The sequence below is a fragment of the Saccopteryx leptura genome, chromosome 8 (assembly GCF_036850995.1).
Source record: "Saccopteryx leptura isolate mSacLep1 chromosome 8, mSacLep1_pri_phased_curated, whole genome shotgun sequence".
NCBI classification, from domain to species: domain Eukaryota; kingdom Metazoa; phylum Chordata; class Mammalia; order Chiroptera; family Emballonuridae; genus Saccopteryx; species Saccopteryx leptura.
Window position 1 is genome coordinate 27,124,672 of NC_089510.1, and position 24,646 is coordinate 27,149,317.

A 24,646-nucleotide genomic window follows, 5' to 3' on the forward strand; every position below is an offset into this window, starting at 1 on the left:
AAAGTGATTCTTGATTTAAGAGGGAAGGAAAACACCCCTGAACCCCCAGTTTGATGTAACAGTTTCTTCCAGCCCAGCTTTAGAAATCCTACAGACTGTCAGATTCTGAATTACAGTTTTAGTAACTTCCTGTTGATGATTTTGATTTGTTTAGGAATTACATAAAAGTTAATCATTTATTTTGATGGTATGAATAAGGACGTCTTATAACCGATTTTAGATATTAAATATCTGAAGATGATATTTACTAATAGTTTTGAGAATCTACATTTTAAGTATTAAAGTTTCTTTGACTCTGTAACATGAATTTATTACCAGCAAGGGTATATTTAATTTTTTATTGAAATGAGAATATTTCAAATACAAAATGTTATTTAGCCTGACCAGGCGGTAGCGCAGTGGATAGAGCATTGGACTGGGATGCAGAGGACCCAGGTTCGAGACCCTGAGGGCGTCAGCTTGAGCGCGGGCTCATCTGGTTTGAGGAAAAAGGCTCACCAGCTTGGACCCAAGGTCGCTGGCTCCAGCAAGGGGTTACTTGGTCTCCTGAAGGCCCGCGGTCAAGGCACATGTGAGAAAGCAATCAATGAACAACTAAGGTGTCTCAACGAAAAACTGATGATTGATGCTTCTCATCTCTCTCCGTTCCTATCTGTCCCTATCTATCCCTCTCTCTGACTCTCTCTGTCCTTGTAAAAAAAAAAAAAAAAAAGATATTTAACATTAAGATCCTATACTTTTTTTATTGATTTTTAGAGAGAAGAAAGGAAGAGAGAGAGAGAAAGAAAGAAAGAGGGAGAGAAGCAGGAAGCATCAACCTGTAGTATTTGTTTCCTGTATGTGCCTTGACCGGCAAGCCCAGGGATTTGAATAGCAACCTCAGCATTCCAGGTTGACGCTTTATCCACTGCGTCACCACAGATCAGAAGAGCCTATACCTTTTAAAGAGGTATAGGAAACTTCAGTTTTACATAATATTTTTAAATATTTTAAGAAAGAGTGAATTAACTGAAGTTTTTTCTCGTGTAAAAATGCCCCTACATTTTTATAGTTTTTTTTTTAAATCAGGTGTATTAAAAAAGGTTAATAGCTTAATTTAGGCAAGTTAATAAAATAATCTGTGCCGTATAAAGCTGTCCACTACTGTCATCTCAAACATTTTAATCACGATTAATACAGAACGTAAGTTATTTCCTATCTTTTGAAGTATGTTTAAAAGAAATCTTCACCAAAAGGCCTTGTAAATGATTTTATGTTCACATAATTAAAAATCATAAATAGCTTTGTAATTGCTTTTATATATAGTCAACTATGCAGAGTTCTTTAATATCTCTAAAGCCTTTGCGTGTACCTGTTGGGAGACATGTTTTAGATTGTTTTGCACACATTAACTCATGCTTCCCATGTAATTTATATAAGAAGCTACTACTTTATTGGGTTGAAATTATTAAAAAGTTCTTTAACTCCTATATTTTCAACAGATTTATATCCATGATGGAAATCTCTACCGTTGAAGCTTTATTGTAATTTGGGGGGAAAAAAACAAAAAACCTGCTGGTTTTGTAGCTTTTCTCTGCATAGAAAAGTTAAAAGCTTTTCCTGTGATGAGATAGACTTCAGCCCAGTTTTGGATTACTAAGTGTTTTTAATTATATTTCCTGATACTCTTGTGATGTGTTTTTGTTCGTTTGTTTGTTTATTTATTTGGTTACTTTGTTTTGCAGACAAGCGGAAGGTAGACCAGGGAGGCCTTCAGTAACCTATGCAACATATCGAGGCCCCAGACAAATTAGGAAATATTGGAGGCAGCAGACCGCGTTGGAAGGTGTGGATCCGCTGGACAGAGAAAATCCAAGTTCTGGCTCCAGTGCAGGCACACATACTGGCCCTGACAGGGAGACTGAGGCTGGGACGCTGTCGTCTCTGTCATCCTCCGGCACAGAGGGAGCTATGAAAGGACATGTGCTTGGGGACCCACATGAAGACTCTGATTGTCGCAGAATAAGTCTCAACTCAGGAAACCATCCGACTAATGACCCCGAAGTGTGGAATGTTGCTTCTTCTGAGGACATTCCCAATAAACCTGGTCCTGGGGGCCCTGCGGGAAGTGGACCGTCCCCTACTTCTACGACCAACTCCTGCTTTGCCGCTGGAGAAACCGACTCACCCCACCAGTCAGGTTGGGCACCGGTTTCCCGGGCGGACAGGAACCTGGTGTGTTCAGCGTTGTTGACAGGCAGTCACGGCAGCACGGGCCCTGGCCATCCCGATCTCCAGCGGGTGACGGCTCCAGAGACGACAGCGGAGGAAAACAGCCCCATCACGAGGGACGGTGCTCCAGAGACGACAGCGGAGGAAAACAGCCCCATCACGAGGGACGGCACACGGGCGCAAGGAGCACGTGTTGAGCCCGAGAGCCCTGCTATTTCTGACTTCTCTTGTGGTAAATCTGATGGCAGTGACACTGCCAAACAGCAAAGCGCAGGTTTGCCAAGTCCAAGTAAATCCATGAGGCACGAAGACTTGCAGTTACCCCAGCGTAAGTGTTCTGACAAGCAGACTGCAGATAACTCATCAGCGCAGGCTGCCAGTCATACCATTGCTCTTCAGAGACACGCCGGGGCAGACACAGAACTGACGAAGGAAGGGAACAGGTTGTCTGCCCACGATGCACAGAGCAATTTGGTTGTTACAGAAATCGGGCAAGAAACAGAAAGTATTTCAGTTGGTGAACCCACAACTTCAAGTCATGCAAAAGCTCCAGAAGATAGAACTGAGTTCTTACCCAAAGATACTGACCACCTGTGCGTAGCAGAAGCCAAAAGGTTTGATTTGGGGCCACATGGCAAAATGCCTCACCTTCTTAGAATAAATCAAAAGGACCCCACTGCTGTAAAATGCAGCAGTGAGTCAACAGATGGAGCATGCTTAGAAAACAGAGTAGCCCCGGAACTGACTTTTGAAGCGTATAGGAATCAGATTTCAGAACCTCTTCCTGACTCTGAGGGTCCTCAACACGCCAGAGTATGTCCTGATACTGGAACCTCTCTCTCCGCTGACTGTCAACAATCAAATATCAACGCTTCATCTCCTACCTGTGTTTCTGGAACTGGCGTGCTGAGCGGGTTGAATATGCCTGTTTTAAAGAACGAGGGGTCTTCTGTGCTCATGGAAACCAGAGATGTCAACACAGTTGGCGTTTCCAGTGAGCCTAGTGGGTGTCAAGAAGAACACGTGGCGAGTCACGTTGAGGCTGCAGACAGGAGGAGTCCTCCAGCTGGCCTTGGCCGTGAGCACGCATCTGGGCCTCCTGAGTCCCGCCAAGTCCTTCCCGATAGTGGAAAATGCCACCTCCCCCCAGGCCGTGGAGCCAGTGACACCCGTTTGACTGGAGTGGACTCGTGTGGGACTGAAAAGATTTCTGCTTTCTCAGAAATGGCAGAACTCAGCTTAACTAACACTTGCCCAAAATTCCAAGAAACTGACAGCACAGAAGTCAGTTCCCCTTTCCTGGGTCCTGATATCACTTTGGGGAAAAATGCTTCTGCATTGGAGGATTCGAGCAGCTTTCTTAATGCTCCTGTGCTGAGATCACAACAGACAGCCTCAGCTCCCAGGAAGGAAGAGAGCACCCGCTTCCTGGGTGGTGGTATCGGTAGCCTGTCTCCCTCTGGTAACGCCCAGGAGGTCAGCCTGGTTACGAGTTCACCTCATCCCCAAAATGGTCTTGGTTCTGTGAAAGTTACTACCCATGAAGGTGCCTTCTTGGCCCACCTGCCGTGCCCTGATAGCTCTGATTTGGAATTTGAAACATCTGTACCCACAGGGGCAGAAGGGACCCCATTTCAGGACCATTTTGGTGATCAGACCGGGAAGGTGTCTCTGGACGCCCCACCTGCCGCCCCGCCCGCGGAAGCCGAGCCCGGAGCCGTTGCTGGGCCCGCAGCGTCAGTTAACAGCTCCAGCCAGCAGTGTTCTGAAGCAGCTGCTGAGCAGGCAGGAGCCGGGAGGAGGGCCCGTGACCAGCCTTTGGACCTCCAAAGTGGTTTGATTAAAAAGGCTGAGGCGTGGATCGGCGAGGTTTTTAATTCTGTTAAGGAAGACCTAACATCCTTACACACAGCTGCTACCTGCCGGGAGGACACAGCCAGAGACGGCATCATGAACCCGGGGACCCTGCAGGCAGACCCGTCTGGGAAAAACCCACCCGGCGGGACTCTGACGGGGACCCAGCTGGCAGAGGCCCTGGAAGAGCGGGGCTGGGAGAGCAGGTCAGGAGCCCAAGGGGAAGACAAGGCCCGGGTTTCCCCTCCACCTGGGGAGGAGAGTCTCGTGTTAGATTCTGAAAGAATGAATGTGTCTTGTTTGTTAGAAGATCGAGCCAGGGAATTAGTCAATGAGATTATTAATTCAGCCCAAGAAAATATAACAAATGATGCTTTGGAAGATACTGAGACCACTTGGGATTCTGAACTGCAGGCTAAGACCTCAAAACTTCTGAACAGTGATAGCGCTAAGACTCATGTACGGGAGTTCTTGGTTTCAGAACAGGGAGTCAGTCAAAGCACCTGTGAAATTAGTGAAAATAAACTATTAGGTCAGTTATTCACTGTAAGTAACTTAGTTGGTGACACTGAGTCAATGAAAGGGGAAATGACCCCATTTTCTGGAAATGGAGCTGGGCAGTCTGATAGGATAAACTCGCAGGAGTCAGATTCTGTTCTACCGGCTGAAGACTTGCGCCATCAAGGGTTAGAGGAGAAGGTAGGAACACCTTTACTTCTTCGAATCAGGGAGGACTCTAAAGAGAAAATGGAAACCGAGGGTGTGGATGGTCACAAAACTGGGACAGAGGATACTAGAACCCTCGTAGTCAATTTCAAGTGGCCTCCATCAGTGCATGATGACCTCCATGTACCTGGGACATCCAAAAGCAGCTTGTCCGATAGTCTTGTGTGTCTGTCTGAAAAAGGCTTGCCGGGGCACAGTAATAAAAGCACGCCCCTCGCAGTGTCAGAAGTGGGGAAAGCACACAAAAGGGATACTGACGTAAACGTAGGAAAAATCGAGTTTGTACCTCCCATGTTAGAAATGGGAAAAACGGACAAAAAGAATGCCGAACTGAATATTATGAAAAATGAGGCAGTTCCTTTTACGTTTGAAATGGGAGGAGCCCATAAAAGGGACGATGAATTGAGTGTCGCCAACACTGAGCCAACAGCGGACGGTTGTAAAGCGGGAGAGGAACACCAAGTGGATGGGGAGGGGCGTCGTGAGAAAACAGGGGCATTGCCTGCCGTTCCAGGAGCGGGAAGAGCGGGCAAGATGGGGGATACCGAAAGGGACGTTGGCAAAACTGACACGATCCCTGTTAGGTCAGAAATGAAAAATATCTACCGAAAAGATGCTGAGGGGGTCGCTGGAGACACCGAAGGGCTGTCCGCTGCGTTGGGAACAGAAAAGACCCCCCAGGAGCATCCTGACGGGGACGTTGGCAAGACCGGGGTGACGTCAGTCACGTCAGAAATGGAAAACAGCCACCAAAGAGATGGGGAGGGGGTTACTGAGAAGGCTGAGGTGACACCTCCTGCATTAGAACTAGAAAGTATTTACCGAGAGGGTGCTGAGAGGGAGATGGACAAAACCGAGGCGATGCCCGTTACGTTAGAAGTGGCCAGTGTCCACCATTCAGACGCCGAGGGGCTCACTGAGAAGACTGAAAGGCCTGTGTCGGAAATGGAAAACACTGACCAAAAGGATGCTGAAGGAGCTAGCAGGAAAACTGACACGGTTCCTTTTGCCTTGGGAGTGCAAAAAGCACCCAAGGAGGCAGGCCCTGCCTCTTTAGAAACGGAAGAAGCATGCAGGAGGGACACGGAGGAGGCTGTGGGAATGGTGGGTGTGGCCATGCCCCCTGGGATAGAAAGGGAAGGGACATCCCCAGAAGATTCGGATGGGACTGTCGGGAGACAGCGAGTGTTGTCTGCAGAGAGTCCTGGAGAAATGGAGGCAGAGCCCCCGGAGATAAAGGAAGGCCTGATAGCCCACGACGATAGACTTGCTTCCTATTTCAGGGGATACGAATCACCTACATTGAGTAAGGATTATGAGGGCTACCCAGCCTTAGCAGTACCAGATTTCCCACCTGCAGATACCACGGGAAGGCCACCCAGAAGTACATCTCTTCCTGCGGTAGATAACGAAACAAGAGATCTCGGTGACTATAGCAGTGACAGAGAAGACTCCAGTTTAGCCTTCGTTTCTCAGGATGAGCAAGGAAATTCCTCCTTTACTATATTATACGATGAACCGCTCCAGGAGGAGGACAGGTACGCTGGCGCAGAAGGGAGGACAACACGCTCCCTCCTGTTCCCCGCCACGCCCCCCGCCAGCGTGCCTGTTCACGCGTGTGACAGGTCTGAGAGTAGAACTGACCTGGTCCATCATTTCGAAAGGGGAACGAAACCCGGTGAGACATTTGACAGTGACAGTTCAGAAATGTTCTTATCAGTGGATGCCAAAAGGTACAAAGTCTACCCCTTAGCCTTGTCTCCCATCTATGAGGATGACAGCTCTCAGGAGGACATTCTGTCCAACGAGATCTCCCCTGGTCACCATGGCTCCATGAAATCGAGAGAGAGTGCCAGCCAGCCTTCCGTTCTGTCACTGCTCCAGTCGGTGTCAGAGCGGCTACAGATGAACCTTGAAGACGACAGGCAGGAGTTAGGGGACGAGGAAGAAGAGTCACTGCCTAGCGGAGGTCTGAGAGCCAGGAGGAGGGAAACCGTCACCTTCGAGCTGCCAGAGCCGCCCAGCACGCTGTACCCCGACGACGACCAGGACAGGCCTGGACTTTCTAAGCAGTCGTCTGCAACGACAAGCGAACCTGCCACCTCCAGTCTGCAAGGTGGGCTGTGGCCGGAAAAGCCCTCTTTTCTACAGAAGTCGGACCTTACTTCTAAACTACATTCTTCTGTAAAGAGTGCTTATCAGCAGTATTTGCAGGCGTCCAAGACACACTCCTCAGAGAAAGGAGCCAGGCTTGGTGCGACTTTGCCGGATCCGGTGTCGCAGTATTTCCGCGCTCAGGACAACTCGAGCAGATTAAGCCCACTCGCAGAGGTGAGTTATTTTGATGATTACCTCATGAGGTAGTGCTTTGGGTCACAAAATGATCTCAAAACTTAAGAAAATTAATGTTTTGATGTATAAAAAATTGTTTTAAAAAATATCAGACGTTCCTTTATTGTTTGGTTGAAGTGTGTACGTTATGTATTTTAGCTGAACTGTTTACATTGAGAAAAAAAATTGCTCAAAATTTAAAAGCAGAGAAGCAAGTTATTTTCCAGTTCTTGGCTATGTTTTGTTTTCAAACTAAATTGACAAGATTCTGAATTTCTCAAGGTATTGTATCTGAGAAAACTGATGCTTTCCATTGAGCTTATGTGTCTCTTGAAACTATTTCATTATAGTTAAAAATATTTCAGTTAAAGATTTTATTTATTGATTTTTAGAAAGAGGTAGGAGAGAAGGGGGAAGGGGTGGGCAGGAAGCACCAACTCATAGCAGTTCCTTCCTGTATGTGCCTTGACCGAGAAAGCCCAGGGTTTCGAACTAGCGACCTGAGCACTCCAGGTCAACACTTTACCTACTGTGCAACCACAGGTCAGGCATCAGTTAAAAATATTTTAAATACTTAAAAATATTTTAACTGTTTCCTAGACATCCTCCTCTCAATTTAGTTGTTCGTGTTAAGCAGGGCAAGGAACAGCCTAATTCAAAGAAAAAGGACTAGTAACATTATAGTTAAAAAATGTAAAATTCAGGCCCTGGCCAGTTGGCTCAGTGGTAGAGCGTCGGCCTGGCGTGTAGGAGTCCCGGGTTCGATTACCACCCATCTGCTTCTCCACCCCTCCCCCTCTCCTTCCTCTCTGTCTCTCTCTTCCCCTCCGCAGCCAAGGCTCCACTGGAGCAAAGTTTGCCTGGGTGCTAAGGATGGCTCTGTGGCCTCTGCCTCAGGCACTAGAATGGCTCTGATTGTGGCAGAGCAACGCCCCAGATGGGCAGAGCATCGCCCTCTGGTGGGCATGCTGGGTGGATCCCGGTTGGGCGCATGCAGGAGTCTGTCTGCTTGCCTCCCCGTTTCTAGCTTCAGAAAAATACAAAAAAAAATAAAATAAAATTTTAAAAAAATGTGAAATTCAGCTACATTATTCTTTGACTTAATGTTTAAGTGTTGAACGTAAACTATTCATTGAATGTAGGACTTGCCTTTCTGGCATTCCCAAGACTATGGACCTTTGTCCAGGAGGCCCAAGGCCCCGTGTCCTTACCTGGAATAGTCTCAGGAACAAATAGTAGCACTGGACTATCAACCAAGAGCTTGCAAGGCAACGTCATGTTAAAAGAAATGATGGGATTTAAAAAAATGTTTCTTTTTTTTAATTCAATAAAAATAAATTTATTAATTTTAATGGGGTGACATTGATAATCAGGGTACATATGTTCAGAGAAAAAATCTCCAGGTTATTTTGACATTTGATTATGTTGCATACCCATCACCCAAAGTCAAATTGTCTTCTGTCACCCTTCTATCTGGTTTTCTTTGTGCCTCTCTGCTCCCCACCTCACCTCTTCTTGTCCACCACCCTCTTGTCCATGTCTCTGAGTCTCATTTTTATGTCCCACCTATGTATGGAATCATATAGTTCTTGGTTTTTTCTGATTTACTTATTTCGCTCAGTATAATGTTATCAAGGTCCATCCATGTTGTTGTAAATGATCCAATGTCATCATTTCTTATGGCTGAGTAGTATTCCATAGTATATATGTAACAAAGCTTTTTAATCCACTCGTCCACTGATGGACACTTGAGCTGTTTCCAGATCTTCACTATTGTGAACAATGCTGCCATAAACATGAGGGTGCATTTCTCCTTTTGAAACAGTGCTATGGTGTTCTTGGGATATATTTCTAAAAGTGGGATAGCTGGGTCAAAAGGTAGTTTGATTTTTAATTTTTTGAGGAATCTCCATACTGTTTTCCACAGTGGCTGCACCAGTCCGCATTCCCACCAGCAGTGCAGGAGGGTTCCCTTTTCTCCACATCCTCGCCAGCACTTATTCTGTGTTGTTTTGTTGATGATCACTATTCCGACTGGTGTAAAGTGATCTCTCTTTAATGGTTCCTTGTTGCCGGCCAAATCCAGTGGAACCTCTTCACTGTTAAAAGGCCCCGAATTCTGTTTGTCCAGCCTTGCCTCCTTGTGCTCAGTTACACACGCTGGGTACTTGAAGATGCTTCTCTTCTGGGTCTTGTTTCCTCTACTGGTCCCACCCCAACCTTCCGTACTTTTTCACTTACTGAAATTCTGTTTTGCAGGGTCTTCTCCACTCCACTCTCTCAGACAAGCTCTTCGGAGTCTTTGCCATCACCTCCGCTCCATGCTGGGGCCATTTCCCTTAAATTTCATAACCCGGCACTTTCTTTGTATTTTTATTTTTTACTTTAACATAGTGTTTTATTTTCTTTTTTAAAAATATATATGTAATTTCTGTCACAATCCATAATAATTTCTTAAGGAAATAGAAAATGAAGTGGATAATCTATATTTTTTTTAATTTTTATTATTATTTTATTAATTTTTATTAATATTTAATTTATTGTGTTTATATGGATTCAGCCTGTAAGTTTAATTTAGTTCCCCACTTAAAAGAGTTATGAAAGTGCAATCAGGCCCTGAATGGTGGCTCAGTCAATAGAACTTCAGTCCGGTGTATATGCATCCTGGGACCGATCCCTTGGTCAGGGCTCACAGGAGAAATGACCACTGCTTCTCTTCCCCTCCCCCTCCCCCTCCTCCTTTTCTCCCTCTTCTCTTCCCACAGCCATGGCTCAGTTGGTTCTAGCATGGCCTTGAGTGCTGAGGATAGCTGAGTTGGTCTGAGCCTCAGCCTCAGGTGCTACTAATAGCTCGGTACTCAAGCATCAGTCCTAGATGGAGTTCTTGAGTGGATTCCAGTCAGGCACATGTAGGAGTCTGTCTATCTCCTCTCCTCTCACTTAAAAAAAAAAAGGGAAAAAAAAGAAAGTGCAATCAACTATTTCTCTCTTCTAAGCTATAAGCTTCATGAGGGCAGACAACACTATTTTCCTGGAGGTACACCTTGCACTAATGTCACCAAGTTGACAAATTGGATTTGTGATAGCTCAGAAGGTGAACTATATCTTTCCATTGATGTTTCTTTTGGCTGACTTCTTCCACTTTTATTATTTCAGCATGTTGACAGACAGACGCTGAGGTATAACCCAAGACCTGGGAAGGTAAGCATACACTTCTTACATACACTGATATATAATATGAAAAGTATGGCTACTTTTAGATTTGGGGAATTTTAAGTAAATACTTTAAACTTACCTAGAAAAGGATTATTTTACTCAAGGATTTAACATCTAAAGTAATCTTCACTTTAATATATTCAGGATATTTTATTTTCTGTATTCTAGGATTTTCTATAATTTTAAATGCATTCTTTAAATTAGTTATTGTTCCGTTTTTTTATATGTTGCAGATCATTATCTATGATCTCCATGGAAGTAAATATAAACAAGAGGTTTACTGTAATATTCTCGATGCTACATCCTGGTCCTTTCCGAATGGGGTGCTGATCAAAGTTGTAAGGGGCTGGTAAGAGATCTCTTAAAATTTTACAGCATTTTCACCCTGAAATGAAATGTTTTGGTGCCATTTATGCTTTTGTATCCTTTATAAAAGTCACTTTTCCTTTCCTCTGGTTTTTGACAGAGTATTTTGAAACATTAGTGTTTTATAACTTAATTGTTCTCTTTCCTGTGGCAGAAAAAATATAGGCTGTTTGTAATGCTAAAATATAGGCTGTTTGTAAGTAGCAAGACCTAACTTATGCAATGTAACAATCAATAGCATTGTGTAACTGCATTATTAGCATGATAGATTTGGCGGGTTAAACTGCAGGCTTCAGTCTGAAGGAAGCATAGCTTTGCAAACAAGTCAGAATTTGTGGGATGGTGAGGAATGTGAAAGGCACATACTTCAAGTCATTTGTGCAGCTGACAAAAGTGAAGGGTTCTTTGTGGTGTAGAAATGAAGGGAAACCTCATTTGTTCTTACGGACCACGTCCCAAGGATATGTCGGAGCCAGAATTTCTTTTGTCCAGTATTTCAGTTACCACAGTCAGTGTTCCTGTTGTAAGCATTATGGGGAGAACTGTCTTCATGTAATAAAATGAGACACGTGCTCTGTTAACAAGTGACAGGAAAATTAGGGTAGAAGTGGAATTTGGAATTATTATGTTACTGTTTTTAATATAAATGTATAGCTTTCTGTAGACAACATCTATAAAGTGCATATATGCATGAATATAGGCATAGATTGTAGATGTTTAGGGAGTATTATTTCCAAGTTTATTCTTTCTTATACTGTTTGTCATTCAACTAGCATATAGCATCATTTCAAAACCAGGATTACCTGTATATGCTAATAGTGGAAAATAACCTAGATTTTTAAAATGCAGATAGATGGTCTGTGACTTACCGAGTGTCATTTGTTTTATGCCTCATTCCTCAGGAAATTAATTGTAACTGGGCATGCTTTTGTATTTGTTCCAGCTGGATTTTATATGAGAGACCACATTTCCAAGGGCAGAAATGTGTGTTAGAAGAAGGGGAAAAGGTGTTACATCATGACTGGATCTTTCAGAACAGAAAGCAGCCACAAAGACACTTTGTACTGGGTTCTATCAAACGTGTCTTAAAGGTGAGAGAACTACTGACTTTCTTCCAATTTGTGTTCTGTTTCGTGTTTGTCACGTAGTAACTCTGTACTTTGGCCGAGCAATGTTTAGAAATGGCTGCCATATCTATGCTAATTTTATTCTCCTTTATTATCATAGTAATGAGAATCTTTTCATATTATACATGTAAAGTATTAAATGAATGTTAATTTAAAATATTACTGCTAATATGGCCCATAAAATCGTACATGATGTCATACACACACACACACACTTTTTTTTTTAATAGTGGTATGAATATACCATCCAGGCATCTTTAAAAAAAAATAGTCAATATTTCCAAATATATCTCTTTTTTTCTTTTTATTGAATTTATTGGGGTTACACTGGTTAACAAAAATTACACAGTTTTCAGGTGCTCAATTCCGTAACACATCATCTGTACACTGTATTGTGTGTTCCGCACCCCAAGTTAAGTCTCCATACATTACCATTTATCCCCCACACCCTCCTCTCCATCCCCCCAGCAATGAGCACACTACTGTTCATGTCCAGGAGTTGTTTCTCTCTTTTTTTCCTCAATCCTTTTACACCCTCCAGCCCCACCTCCGACAGCTGTCAGCCTGCTGTCTGTGTATGAGTCTGTATCTGTTTTGCTTGTTAGTTCATTTTGTTCATTAGATTCCACATATGAGTGAAATCATATGATACTTGTCTTTCTCTGCCTGACTTATTTCACTTAGCATAATGCTCTTCAGGTCCATTCATGCTGTGGCAAAGGGTAAGAGGTCCTTCTTTTTTACAGCCATGTGGTATTCCATTGTGTAAATATACCACAGCTTTTTAATCCACTCGTCCACTGATGGACGCTTGGACTGCTTCCAAATCTTGGCTATTGTAAATAATGCTGCAGTGAACATAGGGGTGCATGAATTTTTTTCAAATTAGTGTTTCAGGTTTCTTTGAATAAATCCCCAGAAATGGAATCACTAGGTCATAAAGCAGTTCCATTTATAATTTTTTGAGGTAGCTCCATATTCCTTTCCACAGTGACTACACCAACCTGCATTCCCACCAACGGTGCACAAGGGTTCTCTTTTCTCCACATTCTTACCAACACGTGTGTTTTGTTGATTTATTGATGATAGCCATTCTGACAGATACGAGATGATATCTCATTGTGGTTTTAATTGCATCTCTCTGACCATCACTGATGTTCGGCATCTTCTCATATGTCTGTTGGACCTCTGTATGTCCTCTGGAAAAGTATTTATTCAGCGCCTTCTCCCATTTTTTAATTGGAATTTTTTGGTATTGAGGTTTATAAGTTCTATATAAATTTTGGATATTAAATCTTTATCGGCTATATCAGTGAGTATGTTCTCATTCAGTGGATGGCTGTTTCATATTGTCGATGCTTTCCTTTGCTGTGCAAAGTCTTGATAGTTTGATGTAGTCCCATTTTATTTTTTCTTTTGTTTCTCTTGCCTGAGGAAATAGATCAGAAAAAAATAATTGATACAGGAAATGTCTGAGATATTACTGTCTATGTTTTCTGTTAGGATTTTTATGGTTTTGAACCTTACATTTAAGTCTTTAATCCATTCTGAGTTTATTCTTGTGTATGGTGCAAGCAGGTGGTCTGGTTTCATTTTTTTTTTTTTTGCATATATCTATCCAATTTTCCAAACACCATTTATTGCATAAACTATCTTTACCCATTGTATGTTTTTGCCTCCTTTGTCAAATATTAATTAATCATAAAGGCATGGGTTTATTTCTGGGCTCTCTATTCTGTTCCCTTGATCTATGTATCTGTTTTTATGCCAGTATCATACTGTTTTGATCAAATACGTCTTTTTCTAGTGTTTTACTCCTTCTTGTAGTTCTCTGTGTGTGAGAGAGAGAGAAACAGACAGACAGAAGGAGAAGGAAGGACGGGGAAAGGAATGGAAGATGTGTTACCTTTTTTTCTGTTTAAAAAAATTTATTGCTAAGATGAGAAAAGTCACCCATTTTGTGGGGAGCACTCTGGTGGTTTAGAGGAGGAGTAAGTTAGGGACAAGGACAGACATCAGATAAGGAGAGAATTCTCCCATGTATTCTTAAGAGTTCCCTCAGCAGTAACATAGCAAATAATTTAGTTAAATCACTCCTATGGCAGTCAAGGATATATATTTCTTTCAAATTATGGAGATTTCTTTTATATGCTTAAAACGGAAAATCGTGATGATTTGAATTGATGTTATTAAACCCATGAGAGTTGTGAGATAGTATATAGAAAAACTTATATTATCATAAAGGCATATCTGCATGTGCTTTATGTGAATTAATACTTCCTGCAAAACTGTAATATGTCTACAAATATGTGTGACTGCTTTTGGACCCAGTCCTCTGATGGGCACTAAGAATAAAAATACAAGTGAGATACAGCCTCTTCATGTTGCTTCAAGTCTAGGGGGAGACCACATGATCTGAGAAGCACTCTTCTGCAAGGTCCCAGGGGTGGCAAAGCAGAGACACCTCGCCTGGAGGAGGCGGCACCCCGCTGGGATCTTGAGACAGTCGACAGGAGTCCGGCAGCCTAGGCAAGGCCAGGGAGCTCCTGCGGAGTGCTGGTGGCTCTGCAGGGAGAGGGACGGCCATGCGTGAAGGGCAGCACTCGCTTACAGGGCTCACGTCATAGGCTAGCTCGCTAGAAAGTCACTGAAATGAATAATTAGTTGGTAGGTGGACTCTTCTAAGATTTAAATAATTTATGAGTTTGTGCCTTCCTTGTGAACGTCAGACCTGGTGGGGGTGAAAAGATGAATGAGATATTATAGAGGGCAACCTTCCCCTCCCCCCAATTAAACAACAATAAAATCAAACAAAAAATCTGTTGAGAATGGGTATATAAGTGGGTATTTGCACATCTGCTATTTGCTTCGAATATATTATAAGTCATGCTTGCATTTTTTCCCTCCTCCTATTGTTCATTCTTGGAGTCTTGTTTGAATTGCCTTCTTAGTGCCCACGTATCTTAAACAGGCGAGCAACTTTCAGTGAGGAAGGAAAATAAAACTATTGAGCATTGAATGGAAAAGGCATTAGCATTGTTCTAAATATTTAACAAAGTGAGAATCAAGCATCAAACTGCTTCCTTTCTGCAGTGGGTCAGAATGCTGGCTATGAATAGCTTTGCTCTGCATTCCTGGTGGCCATTCCAAATTCACCTTGGCCTGCGCCAGTTTATCTTGTTTCTTCATCTTCTAGTTGCTCTCATCTGACTGTTCAAAACTGTGATGTTCTTTAAAGATAATACTTTCAGTGATGTTGCTCGCTTTGCTATGAGTGGATACAGCAGATTCAGTGGGTCTCGGCAGGTACAGGTTCCTCTCTAGGGCCACCTTTGCCCCCAGTGGAAATAATGGGGGTCGGGTAGTAGTGCAGTGAATCTCGAGTCAAGTGCTTTCTTTTCTCAAATAGAAGAAATCAGTATTGCGAATTACTGTGCTTACCTTGCATTTAAATTCTTTTTAAAGGAATAACATTTTTCATACGGTCAGAAGTTACTTAGGTTCTACCCTCAATAATGAGCCAAGAAGAGATTGTTGTTAGATCAGTGACGGAACGTATTTTACGTAAGGTGGAGACAAGAAGATTTTCTTACTGCTTTTGTTAACTGTAATTCTTTCCCACTCTTTTTCTGTCCTGTAGCTTCGCCTCCCTTCTTCCAACTAATTGCTTTAATAGTCTACACTGGCAAGTTTCACCCAAATATATTTGTAAAGTATGTCATGGCTAGAAAAGGTGGGGGAGAAGCCATAAAAACTTTTCTTTATGAAGAATAAACTGTTTATTGTTGCTAGGCTACTACTATAAGGCACAGTTCAGCCACTAGTGTTGACTGCCTTTGACCATCAAGAATTACACAAGTCTTGCCTGACCAGGCGGTGGCGCAGTGGATAGAGCGTTGGACTGGGATGCAGAGGACCCAGGTTCGAGACCCCGAGGTTGCCAGCTTGAGCGCAGGCTCATCTGGTTTGAGCAAAAAGCCCACCAGCTTGAACCCAAGGTCACTGGCTCCAGCAAAGGGTTACTCAGTCTGCTGAAGGCCCGTGGTCAAGGCACATATAAGAAAGCAATCAATGAACAACTAAGGTGTTGCAATGCACAATGAAAAACTAATGATTGATGCTTCTCATCTCTCTCCATTCCTGTCTGTCTGTCCCTGTCTATCCCTCTCTCTGACTCACTCTCTGTCTCTGTAATAAATAAATAAATAAATAAATTAATTAATTAATTAATTAAATAAAAAAAAAAGAATTACACAAGTCTTGCAGAAGACATGATTTCTGTGAGGAGCCACCATGAAGAAGAAGATGGAACTCATCATTGAAATCTTTATCAGTCGGCTGGAAGAGAAAAAAATTGGTCCTCTGTAGTTGAGAGCTTAGCATTCTTATTTTTGTTTCTTTTCCATTTTTTAGCCATTGTCCTGCTTGTTCCATTATGCTGTTTCCTTCTGCTGTACGGGAGGCTCGAATGCCTTGTAGCTCTTTCCCTTTTAGAGTACGCCACCCAAACATTGTTTGTATAACAATGCAGAGGAAACTTATTTGTGTGAGAGGCTTCGTTATGAGTTCCATTACTGCACCTGGGCTCCCCGGGGGAATGTGCCTGTGGCAGCAGTTCTGTTACTAGGACGTCATTATTAACAGCGAACAAAAGAGCCTTGAAGATTGACAGGCGACTGTTCTGGGCATTTCTGGCTACTTTTGAAATGACACTTTAGAAGAAAATAACATTTTGATACCATATTCTTTAAGGCTTTTTACTACATTGTATTTTAGAACTGAGTCTGAAAATAAGATGTATCAATTTCCTTCCTTTTGCATATTGAGAAGACTTCTTAATAATGATTAACAAGAGAACTCAGTTTGGAGAAAGGTTTAAAAATTAGAAAATTTCAGTTTTAAAATTGCAAAATGGGTTAGAATAAAAAATAGAATTGTTTAGTCCAATCAGTGTCACCTCTGATCGTTACTACATTTACCCATCTTCTTAAAGCATAATCATTTGAATTTCACAGTGTCCTAGATGAGAATTATGTTACTGAACCTTGTATGATTAAACACTCACACTGCTGAAATAGATGTGTGTTCAGACAGAAGCACACCTGTAATTTCAAGAAGGGAAAAATAATTGGGATTTTTGATTCCCTAAGAAAAGATGAGGTCATTTTGAAGTTGGAACTTGACTATTCCAAGATTTTCATAAGTAAGAATACAGAGAATTATCCCTTTGTTTTCAATGGGTGGTATACTAACTAAGCTCACCGGGGCCACAGACAAGACAGTGTGACTGAAATGGTGTGGGAGGTTAGTCTAGCTACTGGGTTGGTGCCATATTGTAGGAAGGGAAACAAATAGAAATTTGATTGTGCTTGGGCCTTGAGCCAGGGAGTGTCACGAGGAGAGTGCTGTTCTAACCAGCCCAGCTGTATAAAGAGAAGCTAGTGCTTGACTGGTGGCATAGGTCCGTAATCACAGTATTGGCCTTGACCGTGCAACCAGATAAGAAATATATACAAGTGAAATTTTAAGGAAGGTGTGACGGGACATGGTGACAACGGATGTGTGATGGAATGCAGGGTCAAATTTCATTATGCCTTTCTCCTTCCAACCAACTTGTCCTAAAGAAAATAAACAGAATGCCTCAAGTAGGAAAACAGATTTCCTTTACGCTCACTTCTAATTCCTAATTCTCTCATCAGTGTAAATTAAATAACACTGAGGGCATAGTGCTTCTCTGTTATTTATTTTTAATGTTCCCCGTGAGATCAGCTTTTATTTAACTCCCTTCCTCTTTATGGCTTTGTTGTGCTTCTCAGAAGGAAGGTTTACACCCTTTTGGCACTCAGATAGTTTGGTAACTGTGAGTATTGCTTAATGGAACAAGACTTGAAAAAAACAAAGCAGAAGATATTGGAGTAGTACTTTTTCAATCAACAATATTTGTAGTTTTCATGTCATCAGTGTAACTCCTTAAAAAGTGTATTGGTTCCTAGATGGGAGGGGAGTTGGGGGACTGGATGAAAAAGTGAAGGAATTAAGTACAAATTGGTAGTTACAAAGTAGTCACAGGGATGGAGGCCTGACGGGGGCGACACAGTGGGTAAAGCATCGACCTGGAAAGCTGAGATCTCGGGTTCAGAGTCCTGAGGTCACTGGCTCTGAGCGTGGGCTCGTCAACACAGGGTCACTGGCTTGAGCAGGGATTCATCCAAATGATCCCAAGGCTTGCCAGCCTGAGTCCAAAGGTCGCTGGCATGAAAAGCCCAAGGTTTGAGCAAGGGGTTACTAGCTTGGCCCCGGTCAAGGCACATACAAGAAGCAATCAATGTACAACTAAAGTGAAAGCAACTACGAATTGATGCTTTTTTCTCTCTCTCTCCCTTCCTGTCTCTCTCTCTCAAAAAAAAAAAAAAAAAGAAAAAAGGTCACAGGAATGTAAATGATAACATAGGGAACATAGTCAATAGTAACTATGGTGCCAGGTGGATAGTAGACTTACAGGGATCACTTGCTATAGAAATGTCTAACCACTATGCTGTGCCCCGAAACTAATATAAAATAAAAATGACTGTCAACTGTAATTCAAAAATGTAAAAAAAAAAAAATTTTTAATGTATTTTAAAAACTGATACAGAGACACAGTATTTCCTTTATGTTGCTCTTATGAAGAAATTGAACTGAACAATGAGAATGATTGTAACTGCATGTCCAGGGTGGTAACACTGGACTGTGTGTTTCTTTAGGTGACTTCAGAGCCCGTTTTTCTTTCAGGATTGCAGTATTCCAGAGGTAGAGCTTTGCCCGCAGTCTGACCCAGCGTGCTGCCCCGTCTACATACAGCGAGCAGTCCCTAATTTGGAAGAGCTGAACATCCTCAAGTCTGTGTCCTTCACTGTGAAATCAGGCGTGTACGTATCAGTTTCTCTCTGTTACAGTGATTGATGGCCACCAGAGGCAACTTCTTGTTTCAGATTTCAATCGGTGATAGACGTACTTCTGAAGTGTTCATTTCGCTTATACTCCTGGATACCCAAGAAAGGCCATTGCAGGGATCAAACAGATTCTGTCTGTCTTTGGCTCCTGTGAAGTCTTTTATGTCTGACAGGAGCAGAGATAGATTCTCAGACACCTTGAGAGATGCAGCCATTGTCTTTTTTTTCTCCACCAAATTTTAGGACTGAGAAATAAAAAACATACGTATATGTCCCTGGCCTGAAATTCTGGAGCCTGAACAAGTTCTAGAGCAGGGGTCCCCAAACTACGGCCCGCGGGCCACATGCGGCCCCCTGAGGCCATTTATCTGGCCCCCGCCGCACTTCTGGAAGGAGCACCTCTTTCATTGGTGGTCAGTGAGAGGAGCACATTGACCATCTCATTAGCCAAAAGCAGGCCCATAGTTCCCATTGAAATACTGGTCAGTTTGTTGATTTAAATTTACTTTTCTTTATTGTAAATATTGTATTTGTTCCCGTTTTGTTTTTTTACTTTAAAATAAGATATGTGCAGTGTGCATAGGGATTTGTTCATAGTTTTTTTTATAGTCTGGCCCTCCAACGGTCTGAGGGACAGTGAACTGGCCCCCTGTGTAAAAAGTTTGGGGACCCCTGCTCTAGAGTGTCTCCGAGCTGGGAGTTACGGAGCGCCTTTGCGTGTCGGGCACATGGTGCCTTTGGGTTTATTACTCCTCGGTCCCTGCAAGGCAGGTGGCACTGCGCTCATGTGATAATTAGTGGTTGGTCTCAGGCTAGGGTTTTTTTATTCCTAAGGTATCTTCAGGAGTAGGGGTCTGAGTGTAGTCTTAGATCAGTTCCATTGGCTAGAATCACAGATTCTGTGAAGTGTGGTTCGACGTGGCTTCCTCCTCTCGCATTCACTGTTTCCATCTGATCTGACAACGTGGTGTACGATTTCAGGGTCATCGTAAGACATCTTACTTTGTTTTCGGCCACCAGGTATTAGAAAGAACTCTTGGGCAGACCCAGTTATTAACCCTGTCCATGAGCGATGTCTGTAATTATCAAATTTAGGTGGAAGCTAGGTGAGTCTATTGGGAATCTTATCAGACTGTTCCTGAGGTAGCTGATAGAACTGATACTGACTCGAAAAGCAGAGGTCAAAGGTGTAAGATGCCTGGTGGAATTGCTTCCTCTGACTGCTCCAGTGTTAAAAAGAATGGAATATAATGGAATAGTATTGATACTTCACTTATATTCTGCTTAAATTAAAGGTCTCATACCTTTTAAGTATTGGCAATCTTTAATGTTTGGAAAACATGATAGAATTATAGGATAGGTAGTGTTTGAATGTAAGTACTTAATAACATGTTAACTCGTGTGCTGCTTGGTGAAGTGTCTATGAGTGTGTTTTATTAGCATAACTCTGTGATGGGTTTTGTTTTGTTTTAATGTAACCCTTTTTACTTTAAACTTTTACAGAGCCAGACTGAGGTATTCCTGTTATACTTAACCAACCATTCCTTTCTTCTTTAGTTGGCTTGCCTACCCAGATATTAATTTCAAGGGGCAAGCTACAGTTCTGGAGGAGGACCATGGACTCTTGGAGATTTCTGCAGCAGAAATTAAATCATTGCGCCCACTTCAACTGGTAAGCGAATTTAAAAGGGAACATTTTTCCAAGTACCGGTGAATCCAGAATTAAATAGGTCTGAATTAACAAACTATTAATTTCATTTTTTTCCTGTTTCTTTGTATTGTAGAGACCAACTGTGTAAAGTTTAAATTGTTTTTCCGAATGACAAATGTCTGAATTTCTTTTGTGCTAAGTTTATCACAGTGGATGCAATTTTCTTATAAGTGTTGTTCTGTGAAATTTTTGAATATGTAATGAAGTTCTAAATTGGTTTTTGGATGCTTATTATAAATTACTTGCAAATTATACTCTTCTTTTGTAGTAATGCACGGTAAGCGCAGCATTAATAATAAATGAGCATTTTGTCAGCGGTGGCTTTCTTAAAGATAAGTGTCTGTGATATTCATTTATTTTCTTGCAGGCATTTTTATTTTAGGGACCAACTGTTAATTAAATGTTACCTGTGAGGGAAACCATACTTGGTTGTTTTGCGACTCTTAAAAAATTTCAGAGTGCCTGACCAGGAGGTGGTGCAGTGGATAGAGCATCGGACTGGGATGCGGAGGACCAGGTTCAAGACCCCGCGGTAGCCAGCTTGAGTGCAGGCTCATCTGGTTTGAGCAAAGCTCACCAGCTTGGACCCCAGGTCGCTGGCTTGAACAAGGGGTTACTCGGTCTGCTGAAGGCCTATGGTCAAGGCACATATGAGAAAGCAATCAATGAACAACTAAGGTGTCACAGATGATTGATGCTTCTCATGTCTGTCTGTCCCTCTCTCTGACTCTCTGTCTCTGTAAAAAAAAAAAAAAAAAAAAAGGCCCTGGCCGGTTGGCTCAGTGGTAGAGTGTCGGCCTGGTGTGCAGAAGTCCCGGGTTCGATTCCCAGCCAGGGCATACAGGAGAAGTGCCCATTTGCTTCTCCACCCCTCTCCTTCCTCTCTGTCTCTCTCTTCCTCTCCAGCAGCCAAGGCTCCATTGGAGCAAAGATGGCCCGGGCGCTGGGGATGGCTCCTTGGCCTCTGCCCCAGGCGCTAGAGTGGCTCTGGTCGCAGGAGAGCGACGCCCCAGAGGGGCAGAGCGTCACCCCCTGGTGGGCAGAGCATCGCCCCCTGGTGGGCGTGCCAGGTCGGGCGCATGCGGGAGTCTGTCTGACTGTCTCTCCCCGTTTCCAGCTTCAGAAAAAAAAAAAAAAAAAAAGGCACATATGGGAAAGCAGTCAATGAACAACTAAGGAGCCACAATAAAGAATTGATGCTTCTCTTCATTCTCCCTTCCTGTGTGTGTCTCTCTCTCTCTCTCTCTGTCACACACACACACACACACACACACACACACACACACACACAAAATTTTCAGAGCAAGACAAACTAAGAAATTGTAAAAGATACTGTAATGTGGGATAGCATTAGAAACAAGTAGATTAGAGAATTAGGGTCTTTGTGAGGAGAGAGCTACTTTTTATGCTCCACAACCTTGAGGTCACAAAGACATTAAATGTGATAAAAACATATTGACAAACTTGGAAGGGGAAGTGTTCTGTCTAATTTAGAAAAGATATTTAGTAATAAGTGGTTTAAAAATCTCTTCTGCCAAATTAGATTTTTACATCTATAAGCAACTTCTTTCTTATTTTTGAATAGTCTGTAGTGGGATTAAATCTTTAATTGCTTATGTGTGCTTAAGGACTAAAGTTCAGTTTCCTTCCTGTAGTAGTTAATAATGTGGAAAGTATCTGTTTAATATCTCTGGCCCCTTCTACATTGATGTAGAGAAGTGTGACTTGATTTTTGATAGCACTATTGGAGAGGTCTTAAAATTTTTAGTTTATTGCTAGAATTTCACTGGTATGTAATCTTGACTAATCAGATTTTGGTGTAACCGATATACATCTCATAGTTACTTTCAAGTATTTGTGTATCTGACATTAAAATTTCTTCTCCTCTTTAGGGTGGACTGAAGGTGGAAGTGCCTATGAACCTGAAGGTATGTTTTGAACAGACTTTTGTAGCAGGCTGAATAGTTTGAGTATTAATCTTCAACCGTTATGAACCGTTAAAATAGACAACAGTTACCTGAAGATAGGTCAACAGTGCCTCGCTCTCGGACGTCGGGGTGGTGGGAAGTGACTGCCCGAAATGCTTGCCGAGGGCCCAGGCTCTGAATGCAGGGGTTGGGGTCAGAACGCAGCGACCGAGGTCTGTCCCGAAACCTAGCCAAACCCAGTAAGTACCTGTGTATCGGAAAGGTGATCAATTTGATTTTGGTTTGGGGTGGGTTATAGGTGACCGCCAGACGTGGAAGGGGAGGTAACCAGCATGCCTGTGAGAGTGGCAGTCAAGAAGGAGATCAAGGATGACCAGAAGGTGTAGATAGTTCTCATCAATTAGATGGCAGTGTTTTAAATTATGAGTATTTGAAGGGAAGGGTAGAGGCAGTGAAAGCTAGACTGGTGTCAAGATTAAGCCCATTTTGGAAAGAGGAAGAAATCCGATTATTAAATGTGTGTAAGGAGAGATCGGAGGATGAACAGAGCAGTGACAGAAGATGCACACACACCCCTGCTTCATTGGGTCGCAGCGTCTCCAGAGGCAGGTGTGGAGGCGCGGGTTCATCCATTTTCCTCCTTCCCTCCAAAACAAGACACTACTTATCCAGACCTCCCATGTGGGGGCTTCCTAATATACAGAATTGACTGCCATTCTCTCAATTGCATAGATCAGTGTTTTTCTTTTCTCTTAAGTGAGAGGAGAGGAAATAGTGAGATAGACTCCTGCATGTGCAGGATCCACCCGGCAACCCCTGTCTGGGGCCCATGCTCGAATCAACCGAGCTGTTCTTTTCAGCTCCTAAGGCTGATGCGCTTGGACCAAGCGAGCAGTCCTCAGCTCCTGGGGCCATGCTGGAACTAGTTGAGCCACTGGCTGGGGGAGGTGCAGAGGGAGAGAAGGGGGTGTGATGAGGGGTGGAGAAGCAGATGGTCACTTCTCCTGTGTGTCCTGAGTGGGAATCGAGCCTGGGACATCCGTACACTGAGCCAACCAGCCAGGGCCTAGATCAATGTTTCTCAACCTGGTCCATGGCCCAGTGACAGTTCACCAGAAATTTCATGCTGGTCCGCAAAAGAGTTAACCACCTTGGTGGTGTATGTGGTTAACTCTTTTGTGGACCAGCACCAGTCCGTGGACTGGTTGGTTGAAAAACACTGACATAGATGGAGTCTTTTGGAACTTATTAGCAGAGTGTATTTAATACATCTTGGCTGTATGATGAAATCATACTTATCTGAGACTTTTTAAAAATACTTTGCCTGGGCCCTGACTGGTTAGTTCAGTCGGTTAAGAGCGTTATCCTCAAATGACAAGGTTATGGTTTTGAAGTCCGGTCAGGACACACAGGAAGCAACCAAAGAGGTGCTTGACTGAGTGGAATAACAAATGAATGCTTTCCTTCCCCCTCCCCGATCTCTTCCTTCCCCTCTCTATCTCTCTAAAAATCAATAAAAATTAAGCCCTGGCCAGATAGCTCAGTTGGTTGGAGCTTCATTCTGGAGCATGAAGGTTGCCAGTTCAATGCTCTGGTCGGGGCACATACAGGAACAGCTCTGCCTGGGTTCCGCCCACAGAGATGCTGTTTTGGTCTGGGGTGTGGTCATATATTTTCAGAGCTCCCCAGGTGAGTCTAACTTGTAATCAAAGTTTCAAACCAGGGACCTAATAGATGCAGAATTAGCCGTGACACTCCCTGAGTGACTCCTGTCTCAATCCTTTGTTTGCTGAATGAGAACTTCTCGTGCCGCAGGCTGGGTCTTCCTTGGACATTTGCAGTTTGACAGGTTATAGAGGTGTCTGAATGGCGTGGCTGTCAGAGACAGTCACAGTTTTCAATCGGTCAGAGGTTAGTTTATGGCTTACTCATCAAAGAATTATTGCTTCTTTCTTGGTTTGAGTGTGTTCAGCATATGTAGCACGTACTAAACCCAAATAAAACTTCATTAATTCCGACACCGCCCCTAGTGAAAACTTAATAGGTAGAAAACTGCAAGAGCAGCACTGCATATTTATGTCAGTCTGTGTAATTTTACACGTTTTTAAAAAGAAGAGCGCCGTGACCTGCGGGTTCATTGTGTTTAAACATGGGATCTTAAGGCCGTGGGTCGCCTGTAGTGCACAAATTATGCTCTCCACCACCAACAGGACTGGGTGACAGCGATGGATACGCTATCGCTGT

The 24,646-nt window shown here is 43.0% G+C and overlaps 1 protein-coding gene across 1 annotated transcript in view; it reads left to right on the top strand.

Moving 5' to 3' along the window:
• CRYBG3 (crystallin beta-gamma domain containing 3) overlaps positions 1–24,646 on the top strand; it is a 129,426-nt gene that overhangs the window by 45,611 nt on the left and 59,169 nt on the right. The window contains exons 4-10 of the mRNA XM_066347701.1: positions 1,725–7,122; positions 10,279–10,323; positions 10,572–10,687; positions 11,648–11,795; positions 18,603–18,739; positions 20,321–20,435; positions 22,367–22,402. Coding sequence (XP_066203798.1) covers positions 1,725–7,122; positions 10,279–10,323; positions 10,572–10,687; positions 11,648–11,795; positions 18,603–18,739; positions 20,321–20,435; positions 22,367–22,402 — 5,995 coding nt within the window. The remainder of the gene's footprint in view (positions 1–1,724; positions 7,123–10,278; positions 10,324–10,571; positions 10,688–11,647; positions 11,796–18,602; positions 18,740–20,320; positions 20,436–22,366; positions 22,403–24,646) is intronic.